At 40.6% G+C, this 11,748-nt stretch overlaps 1 protein-coding gene across 1 annotated transcript in view; it reads right to left on the reverse strand.

The window, feature by feature from the left end:
* The window catches only part of Nha1 (Na[+]/H[+] hydrogen antiporter 1), a 450,871-nt gene extending 439,571 nt beyond the window's left edge, over nt 1–11,300 (reverse strand). Inside the window, exon 1 of the mRNA XM_067148046.2 lies at nt 11,179–11,300. Coding sequence (XP_067004147.2) covers nt 11,179–11,230 — 52 coding nt within the window. The 5' untranslated portion in view covers nt 11,231–11,300. The remainder of the gene's footprint in view (nt 1–11,178) is intronic.
* Nucleotides 11,301–11,748: the final 448 nt, after the last annotated feature.

An 11,748-nucleotide genomic window follows, 5' to 3' on the forward strand; every position in this document is an offset into this window, starting at 1 on the left:
CAAAATGAGCGATATCATCAATCAATGGTAAAATGACAATAACAATTAGAATGGCCAACACGAGATTGAAACAGCCTTCTGGTAAACTCGAGAGAGAGAGAGAGAGAGAGAGAGAGAGAGAGAGCTGATATACAGCCTCGAGTATATCAACTTGTCCCATTTATGAGAAACAGTAGCTAACGAAGCTTTAAATTTTAAGTGTAGGCCACATTTTAGATTGGTTTATGTTCTTGGTTCTGTGTTGGTAGCAACCTTGACCTATGGTGTGGGGTGAATAATAGAACTTTCCTCCTGGTATTGTCACAAGAACACATGTTCCTGTCAGCTAATTAGTCAATGCATTAATGACGTGGCTGTGTGTCAGACGGACTGCAGTTACAAGTCCAGAGATTCGGTAATTATAGAAGATATCCACCCAGAGCTCGGCGAGGAATACCATCCACTAGCTGACAGAATGCAATAATCATGTCACCGTAATCTTCTTTCTGTTTAGAGTATTCCCCACCCTTGCATTCTTAAGAGATGGTGTGGTGATGAACGCTAACGGGTGATGAGAAGTAGCAGGTAGAATGAAGAATTTAACGCTAATGTACCAGTGAATGATGCTCTCACCATTGAACTCTCCGCTGTAGAGCTTATTCGAAGGAAACCTAATAATTTTAAAACTGTAATTCTTGAAATATAAGTGCATGAAACACAAAGGAGAGAAGATAGTACAAAAGGTGTAATACGTATATTTTTCAAGGGCAATGTTCAGAACAGATATGGAGGAAATATGGTGGCCATCTGGTTGGGAAACTGCCACCTGGGCGACTATCCTAAATGCAAATCAGTGGTGATTGATTGATTGATTGATTGATTGATTGATTGATTGATTGATTGATTGATTGATTGATTGATTGATTGATTGATTGGATGAAAGAGAACTTTAGCTACACAGGAACTGACGAGAAAGAGAATACGGACTTGTATAAGAAGAAAGCTAAGTATATAGACTGTAAAAGTAAGAAAAAAGCACAAACAAACCCCATGGCACTACAGCACTGAAGAGCCATGGTCCACCAAGCGACCGCTGCTCATTCCGAAAACCTGCAAATTATGAAGTGACGCGTGGTCAGTGGGACGAATGCTCTCGGCCGATGTTGGTTTTCGAGAAAGAAAAAAAAAAGGACGGAGGAAAGGCAACATTTGGAAAGCTCCAAGAAGACTGATGTAATGAAGGAAAGTAAGGAAATCAGTAAACACAGAAAGTGAGGCATAAAATACGACGGAAGAAAAATATAGAATGAGAAACAGAGTTAATAAACAGAGAAACTTTGGAACAGAATTAAATGTTATTCATTTATTATGCACAACAGGCATCAGATGAAAGAGGCAGTATTTTCACAGCCCTGCAGGGCGTACATCGAACTTCGGGACGGCAACGGTCGTGAAAAACTGAAATGTGTTTGTCGAATCACAACCTTTGGGAAGGAAGTATTTTAGTTGAAGTGTAATGTGTTCGCGGTCGTTTAGGATGTAAATGTGCTCGTCAAGCCGTAGTATGTTCTTCATCGTATAGCGTTGAAAAGTATTCGTCGAGTTGTGGTACGTTCACGGTCCTTTAGAATGAAGAATGGTCGGGCCATATTAAGTTCACAGCCCTTGAAAATACAAGTGGGCTATATTCGTTGGGCCATAGCATGTTCACAGTCATTTGAAATGGAAGAATGTTCGTCGAGTAGCGGGATGTTCACAGTCATTTGAAATGGAAGAATGTTCGTCGAGCAGCGGTATGTTCACTGTCCTTTAGAATGGAAGAATGTTCATCGAGTAGCGGGATGTTCACTGTCCTTTAGAATGGAAGAATGTTCGTCGAGCAGCGGTATGTTCACTGTCCTTGAGAACGGAATAATGTTCGCCGAGCAGCGGTATGTTCACAGTCCTTTAGAATGGAAGAATGTTCATCGAGTAGCGGGATGTTCACAGTCCTTTAGAATGGAAGAATGTTCATCGAGTAGCGGGATGTTCACTGTCCTTTAGAAGGGAAGAATGTTCATCGAGTAGCGGGATGTTCACTGTCCTTTAGAATGGAAGAATGTTCGTCGAGCAGCGGTATGTTCACTGTCCTTGAGAACGGAATAATGTTCGCCGAGCAGCGGGATGTTCACTGTCCTTTAGAATGGAAGAATGTTCATCGAGTAGCGGGATGTTCACAGTCCTTTAGAATGGAAGAATGTTCATCGAGTAGCGGGATGTTCACAGTCCTTTAGAATGGAAGAATGTTCATCGAGTAGCGGGATGTTCACAGTCCTTTAGAATGGAAGAATGTTCATCGAGTAGCGGGATGTTCACAGTCCTTTAGAATGGAAGAATGTTCATCGAGTAGCGGGATGTTCACAGTCCTTTAGAATGGAAGAATGTTCATCGAGTAGCGGGATGTTCACAGTCCTTTAGAATGGAAGAATGTTCATCGAGTAGCGGGATGTTCACAGTCCTTTAGAATTGAAGAATGTTCATCGAGCAGCGGTATGTTCACAGTCCTTTAGAATGGAAGAATGTTCATCGAGTAGCGGGATGTTCACAGTCCTTTAGAATGGAAGAATGTTCATCGAGTAGCGGGATGTTCACAGTCCTTTAGAATGGAAGAATGTTCATCGAGTAGCGGGATGTTCACAGTCCTTTAGAATGGAAGAATGTTCATCGAGTAGCGGGATGTTCACAGTCCTTTAGAATGGAAGAATGTTCATCGAGTAGCGGGATGTTCACAGTCCTTTAGAATGGAAGAATGTTCATCGAGTAGCGGGATGTTCACAGTCCTTTAGAATGGAAGAATGTTCATCGAGCAGCGGGATGTTCACAGTCCTTTAGAATTGAAGAATGTTCATCGAGTAGCGGGATGTTCACAGTCCTTTAGAATGGAAGAATGTTCATCGAGTAGCGGGATGTTCACAGTCCTTTAGAATTGAAGAATGTTCATCGAGTAGCGGGATGTTCACTGTCCTTTAGAATGGAAGAATGTTCGTCGAGCAGCGGGATGTTCACTGTCCTTTAGAATGGAAGAATGTTCATCGAGTAGCGGGATGTTCACAGTCCTTTAGAATGGAAGAATGTTCATCGAGTAGCGGGATGTTCACAGTCCTTTAGAATGGAAGAATGTTCATCGAGTAGCGGGATGTTCACAGTCCTTTAGAATGGAAGAATGTTCATCGAGTAGCGGGATGTTCACAGTCCTTTAGAATGGAAGAATGTTCATCGAGTAGCGGGATGTTCACAGTCCTTTAGAATGGAAGAATGTTCATCGAGTAGCGGGATGTTCACAGTCATTTGAAATGGAAGAATGTTCATCGAGTAGCGGGATGTTCACAGTCCTTTAGAATGGAAGAATGTTCATCGAGTAGCGGGATGTTCACAGTCCTTTAGAATGGAAGAATGTTCATCGAGTAGCGGGATGTTCACAGTCCTTTAGAATGGAAGAATGTTCATCGAGTAGCGGTATGTTCACAGTCCTTTAGAATGGAAGAATGTTCATCGAGTAGCGGGATGTTCACAGTCCTTTAGAATGGAAGAATGTTCATCGAGTAGCGGGATGTTCACAGTCCTTTAGAATGGAAGAATGTTCATCGAGTAGCGGGATGTTCACAGTCCTTTAGAATGGAAGAATGTTCATCGAGTAGCGGGATGTTCACAGTCATTTGAAATGGAAGAATGTTCATCGAGTAGCGGGATGTTCACAGTCCTTTAGAATTGAAGAATGTTCATCGAGTAGCGGGATGTTCACTGTCCTTTAGAATGGAAGAATGTTCGTCGAGCAGCGGGATGTTCACAGTCCTTTAGAATGGAAGAATCTTCGTCGGGCCATGTTCACAGTCATTTGAAATGGAAGAATGTTCCTCGAGTAGCGGGATGTTCACAGTCCTTTAGAATGGAAGAATGTTCGTCGGGTCATGTTCACAGTCCTTTAGTCTTCTTGACTTATAGATATTTATCTTGGATACAACTTCCTATTCGCATCCTCAATTAATTAGTATTATTAACATTGGTACAGGGATCACATAACACGGAATATTCAAGAGCTTTCAAACACAGAGAGACCAACACTTAGCGATACTGGGAAATAACAACTAGCAGTAATAATTTCTATTCAACAGATACTCAGCCAGCGTTGTTTCGAGTGCTCAGTCTAATCAAGAATATCTTCAAGTTTAAGATGTTGAGAGCAGAATTCTCACTACCAACAAATATCGTCGTATGAAGTACACGAATAAGAGGGCATTCAGATAACTGAAGTATTGGATATTTCAATATTATCTGAACAGAAGAGCTCCCAAAGAATATAACACCCATTTTTGTTCTGCAACGCCAGAATGAGTGACTTAGGCGGTAATGCGCTGGCCTTTTGAATACAAGTTAGCGGTTCGACCCCGGCTCAGTCTGCGTGATATTTGAAGGTGCTCAAATACACCAGCCTCGCGTCGATAAATTTACTGGCACGTTAAAGACCACTGTGGGACAGAAGTCTGTCACCTCAACGTCTCCTCAAACTGACAAAGTTGTTGGTGGGATATACAACCATTATTATTTTGGAAAATAGAAGCAAAACAAGTCCAGCTCCGTAAAAAACATGCAGACCCTTGGGTGTGTGAAAGATATAGTATTTTCACTATTGGTAAACTCGTTACAAAGTGAGATGCAGTGGTTTCTCGCCACTAGGTGAGATAGAGCGGTTATCTCTCTTTACAGCCATCTTTGCACACAACCTTTCCTAGAATCAACTTGATACACATTTCCGAGGTAGGCTAACATAAGTCCAATCTACTTCTTCAGAGATGGAAGTCTCGTATTTTTAGAGATCCCGACCTGCAGACAGGGAATCGAACACAGCCCATCCGGTTAAACCGAACAAATTTCTACTACTTCATCTATATGGACTTCGCGCACCTTCTCAATAAGCTGGTCATTAATAACGGTAATAGCAAAGAAATTGTATATTTCAATTATCTGCTGTTATTTATAGAGGAAATACGTCCGACGCTCAGCAGAATAATAACAATAATAATAATAATAATAATAATAATAATAATAATAATAATAATAATAAATGAAATAGCGCATGGCATTTAGTGCCGGGAGTGTCCGAGGACATGTTCGGCCCGCCAGGTGCAGTTCCTTTCATTTTACTCCCGTAGGCGACCTGCGTGTCGTAATGAGGATGAAATGATGATAAAGACGACGCATACACCCAGTCGCCGTGCCAGAGAAATTAACCAATGATAGTTAAAATTCTCGATCCTGCCGGGGATCGAACCCGGGCCCCTGTGACCAAAGGCCAGTACACGAACCATTTATCCATAGAGGGAGACATAATAATAATAATAATAATAATAATAATAATAATAATAATAATAATAATAATAATAATAATAATAATAATAATAATAATAATAATAATAATAATCATAATCATAATAATAATAATAATAATGTTTTGAGCCCCCTTTCAACTTCTACCAGTTCGAAACAAGCTAGAATGGCGAAGACAGACAATCTCGTATTGAAGTACTCTTAATTGCGACCGGCAGTACCAGAATTCCATCCCGCAACTTTGAGCATAGAACTCGAGTGCTTAATAAACAAAGCTACATTGTAAGTACAGCACAATGGAGAAATAAATACCACCCAATTCTTCGACTAATTTACTGTGTAAATATTTTTCTACAATTCGTTTTTCACTATTTAATTTGAGGGAGATAATTAGGATTCTCTCAGAGGACAGGAAGGAAAATAGGCCTCCTTCAAACAATGTACAGGATACAGTAGGTGTAAAAAAGGGATGGGAAGGAAAAGGGGGAATTGTAGAAGACAGGTGGTCTAATGTTTTAAAGGGAAGGAAATTGCAGGCTAAGGGCTCTATTCAGGATCAGAATTCAAGACAGGTGTCTGTGAGAATTCGGTACTAGTCACTCCAGGTAGAACAACAGAGGGAAGATGAGGAACAGGGAACTGTTGCTGAGAAGTGTGGAAGTAGGAGAAAGGGAAAAGGCAGTAAGGGGAAATCTGGGGTAGTGGATAGGAAAAGACAGGTGGAACAGGGTCATGGGATTGAGAAAAGGGAGGAGGAAGTAGCTTCTGCAGCTGTCAGGAAAGATAGGACTGCCCAGGAGGGGAGGGGACCAAATGACGTGGGTAGGGTTGAGGCTCTGGTCAAGGGAGATTCCATTGTTAGACATGTCGGAAAATTGTGTGGAGGAAAGGGTACAGAGTAGAGTGTTGTCCAGGAATTAGGTTAAGGCAGATGTTGAAGAAAGTAGAAGAGAAGGTGGAGGGAAAGGAGGAGGTGGTAGTGTTTCATGTTGGTACTAACAACGTAAGACAAGCAGGTATAAGTACCAACATAGTTTGGGATGTGTGGGACCTGGTAAATGCAGCACGGGTAAAGTTTAAGGAAGCGGAGATTGTTATTAGAGGACTACTGTGTGGGAGGGATACTGACTCGAAAGTGATTGGGGATTTAAATGGAACTATGGAGTGGGTACGTGAGAAACAGGGAGTGATATTTCTAGATCCTAATGGGTGGGTTGGAGATAGGGATCTGCGTTCAGATGGCCTTCACTTCAACCGCAGTGGTACATATAAGTTAGGAAATTTGTTTAGAAGGGTTATAGGGGTACATTCAGGAAAACGGGGTGGCTTAGGGAGCGGTGATAAGGGAACAGGGAACGGGAAATCAAGTACGGATGACATAAAAGTGTTAGTGCTCAACTGTAGAAGTATTGTAAAGAAAGGCATAGAATTAAGTAATTTAATAGATATATATACTTACCAGATATTGTAATAGGCGTTGAATCATGGCTGAGAAATGATATAATGGATGCAGAAATTTTCTCATGGAACTGGAGAGTGTATCGTAGAGATAGGATAGGAATGATAGGAGGGGGAGTATTTATTCTGGTGAAAGAAGAATTTGTAAGCTACGAGAAAGTTACAGATGACAAACATGAAATTCTAGGTGTAAGGCTCATCTCTAAAGATAAGAGGGAACTTGATGTCTTTGGAGTGTACAGACCGGTAAAGGGTAGCGCAGACGCTGATTCAGAATTGTTTTATAAGGTAATCCGCTATGTGGAAAACGATAAGGAAAGGAACGTGATTGTAGCGGGTGATCTCAATTTACCAAACGTCAGTTTGGAAGGCAATGCGTGTGGTTTAAATTAGAAAACAAAATGTTGCTAATTGAAAGTAATGAATTAAATTAAATTAAATAAATATGGGAAGGGCATCTGATTTAGAAAGTGATGGAACCAAGCAGAGATAAGAATATCCTTGATGTGGTGCTGGTAAAACCAGATGTGCTCTATAGAGAAACCGAAGTAATAGATGGTATTTAGTCGCTCTCCTGTAAAATCAAGTTTTTGTTTCATTCTAAATCTCTATTCTTAAGTGGTGATGTAGTTCAATGAAGATTTTTATTGTGTGGCATGCTTGAATGAGTAAGGGGGCATATCACTAATTATCGGTCGTCGAACACCTGTTCTAATACATGCATTGCCTGATGAGCTGTACGGGTGGTGGCGTTATCCTGCTGGAAGTAGGCATACTGTTTTCTTCCTGAGTCAACATTTCAAGAAATGGCTGCAATATGTTTTTTTTTGTTTTGTTTACAAAAATTCCAAGTTAACTGTGTCATAAACGAAAATACGGCCAATTAATTCTGCGTGCAGTACTGTCACACAAAACACCGACTTTCTGATCATGAAGAGGAATTTTATACACTACAGGAGGACTCTCAGTGTCCACAGACATATCTATATATTTATATATAAAAGTGAAACTATGTGCTTGTTTGTGAGTGTGTTTGTCTCGCATGGACTCTAGAACACTGGACCGATTACGATGAAAAGTTCACAGTTTGTTCTTATCACTCCTGAGACAGTTTAGGGTGTGAATTAAACGAAATCCGAGGGTAGTTTTTTATGATTAGTAATAATATATAATTAATTTATTTGTAAAGCCACATCAAGAATATATCGACTTGTTCCCCCTGTGGATGGGGGCACTAGAATAACATCCAGGGCATCACCTGCCTGTCGTAAGAAGCGACTAAAAGGGGCCCGAGGGGCTCTTAACTTAAGAGCGTGGGTTGGCGACCACGGGCCCCTTAGCTGAGTCCTGGCATTGCTTCCACTTACTTGTAGTAAATGATAATAGACTGGGAAATGAGCTGCTAGTGCTGAAGCCGAGAGCTTGCTGCCTCTGCCGTTAAGTCACTGCACTGTTTCAATGCATTAATATAAAATCGTAGACGATATAAGAATATTGGACGGGAAATAATTTTAAAAATATCGAAATAATAATAATACCAATAATAAGGGGAGTTAGGGATAGGAATAACTTACCAAGGAAAATGTTCAATGAATTTCCAATTTCTTTGAAACCATTTAAGAAAAGGCTAGGAAACAACAGATAGGGAAACTGCCACCTGGTCTACTGCCCTAAATGCAAATCAGTAGTGATTGATTTGATTGGTTTATTGAATAATAATAAGATAATAATAATGTTATTTGTTTTACGTCCCACTAACTACTCTTTTGCGGTTTTCGGAGACGCCGAGGTGCCAGAATTTTGTCCCGCAGGAATTCTTTTACGTGCCAGTAAATCTACCGACACGAGGCTGACGTATTTGAGCACCTTCAAATACCACCGGACTGAGCCAGGATCGAACCTGCCAAGTTGGGGTCAGAAGGCCAGCGCCTCAATCGTCTGAGCCACTCAGCCCGGCAAATAATAATAATAATAATAAGAAGAATAGCGCTCGGCGCCGGCGGTTTGCTCGCCTACTACCCGTTTCGATCATAGCGCAGTCACTAGATGAAGAACACTGAACTGAAATCCAGGATCGGCTAATGCTACTGTAAATATATAATTTTAACTATGGCAGAAGTGAGTTGTTTAAATATAAAAAAAAAGGACGTCCCGTATGCTGTTAAAACGGGAGAGTACATTGGACTTTCAAATGCGGAAAATCCCGTATAATACGGGACACCTGGAAACCCTATTCGCCATACTAATAGTAATAGCTAGCACAATTAACGTTCAACACAAGTGTAGGAATGCAACGCTAATAATGTGCATTCAACAAGAAACTAAACATTCGTTCCGTACACGCAACGCTGCGTTGTCTGACCGCGCAATCTATCCCCGTCGAGCATTTCCATAGACTACCTGCACGGCAGCACCAGTTAAAGTGTTGCATCTCCCTATAGAACAAACAAAGAGAGACGGTGCAGTGGACGTCCTCATATCCAGGACGGACCCTATCTTGCCCCTTATCAAATGATAGGCCTATCTTGTAATTTGTTTAAATGTGAATCAAGATGCTGGAGATGTTAAGAGATTCCTGAGTGTTGAAGCCAACAACACGGAACTGTCATATTTACACCCCTTTAAATATTATCGAAACTCTGCCGGGATCGCTCGCTGTCCCTAGGGAACAGACAGACAACGGTTAACCGACTACAGCCCTGCGGCTGACTTCAACAAATGCGAAATCTTATCACTTGAGCTGATGAAATACCAGAATACTGTGCAAGTATAATAATTGTGTACACACTTTTAAGATTTTGCTAGTAGATTTATGCATAATAGATGCAGTATTTTTGCATCTGTCTCCTGGCACAGGCCATTATGAAATGTGCCTTCTATTGAAGTCTCGGTTTCGGTTTGGCTGTGCAAGAGCTGCATTTAAGTAAACGAAATCCTTTGCAACAGGAGATTTAATACAGTCCTTCGTATCCATATTTGTCGGTGCTACGTGTTCTCAGTCCTGCATCTCGGTGCCAGTTCGAGTAAAAGATTAGAACCCAAACTCTTGTACTGTATAGGTCTATTGAGGTCAGTTCAGACCTTATAATAGGGTATTATTAGCATGAACAGTTTTTCTCCTTCTTAGATACTTTAATGTCACAAGTTGAATATTTTAATGTTCATGCAAAATTCATTCAGTTTATTACAATAAACTATATCGGAGGTTCAAAAACTATTGTGAGATTGTACCCCACACTCATGGCTAAAAGTTCAATGTACCCTCACGAAAAAATCCCTAAATGATAGGTTTAAAAACATGAGTACCTGGCTAATTATCAAAACATTTTAAATGATTATAAACCAATCCCTTAAATACACATTATCGTAAATAAGACGAGATTGTAAAATTAAATACATTTTTATAATAACACATCACAAGAAATTTAAATTTTTGTGTCTGTATCAATCATAATACAAAAATAGCTGCCTCTGTGGATCAGCGGTAGAGTGCCGGCGTCCGGATCCCAAGGTAGCGGGTTCAAACCCGGCAGAGGTAGTCGGATTTTTGAAGGGCGGAATAAAGTCCATTCGACACTCCATGTCGTACGATGTAAAACATCTCTGGTGACACATTTGGTGTTCACCCCACAAAATTCATTAAATCTCAGCCATAGACGCCCAAGAGAGTTTCGGTTTACTCGGTCTGCCATCTAGTGGGGGCCTAGAGTGAAACGGAACGTCGAAATTGACGAGCAGACAGCCAGATGGCGTCAAATTGAAATGTCTGCACACGGTAGCTGAGGCCATACGATTATTATTATTATAATACAATAATTATAATAATGTAACACAGGATACCCTGTTTGTATGTAGGTCTCACAAAACGCTAGATTTTAGCCTCATTATCAAGTTAATAAATAAGTATGAGCAATTTTAGATCTTAATTCTGTAATTCAGACATCGCAAACCATCAAAATGTCAGTGGGATGGGTGTGCTTGGATGGCGTGACTGTTTTCTGATGTGTCGTAGTCCAAGAGAAACTTTCAAGCGAAGTGTGGCGATATATATACATGTTTAACTTTCTTCCTATTTATTTCCATATTTCATTTTTTTCTTCTCTGAAAGATGCTCGCGTACCCCAATAAAAGTCTCAGGCGTGCCCCTAGGGGTACGTGTACCACAGCTTGAGAACCACTGAATCATACTACTGTATTATCGGTTTACAGTGGTATCGTAGCAACATTATTTTGCGATAGAATAGCTAATGTAACACTTCGTCAACATCAGGATGAGAGCACCATACATTTAGGTTGATGACTTTAAAAACACTTAGACCCGGGCTAAAAATTCAAAATTCCACATATTTATAAAGATCTTAATTTTTTAATACTCACATGAATATCGGCGATGCGGGTGGATAGGACGATGGGGTGCTTTCGGATACATGATTGTGAAATTAATAACAGCACAAGCGAAATAAAGACTTGAGTGATGGATGACAACTACACAAAGACAATCAGTGGCTGTGATGCGAGAACTAATTGTCTAGATAACTGTCCAAGTGCTTCTTATCAAACACTCACTACAATTCGATGAATACTCTTATCACGTGCTGTTCGCTTGACATAATACAGTAGGCAGGAGACGTGAGTGGGGAGGATGTGGCACGGTTTACATTCAGATATTGGTTATAAATGACGCGTACAATATGCACAACCTAGAGGTCAAGATTGATCATCGATTATACGTGACAACATTCTAGCACATCAACTGAAGTTCGTTCTCACCTGTGTTCCGTTTTCAAGTACAGCACCTCAAATCTTCCGCGGAAATAAGTTATGGTTCTCGACATGAAATTCTCTAGCGTTAGACGCTTTCCAGAAATGTGCGTTTGTCTATTTTGTTAGAGACGTTCTATCTGTATTCAGGTCTCCATCTCTGCCCTCCCACAAAGAAACACTACT

Source organism: Anabrus simplex, chromosome 1 (genome assembly GCF_040414725.1).
Source record: "Anabrus simplex isolate iqAnaSimp1 chromosome 1, ASM4041472v1, whole genome shotgun sequence".
In the NCBI taxonomy this organism is placed as follows: domain Eukaryota; kingdom Metazoa; phylum Arthropoda; class Insecta; order Orthoptera; family Tettigoniidae; genus Anabrus; species Anabrus simplex.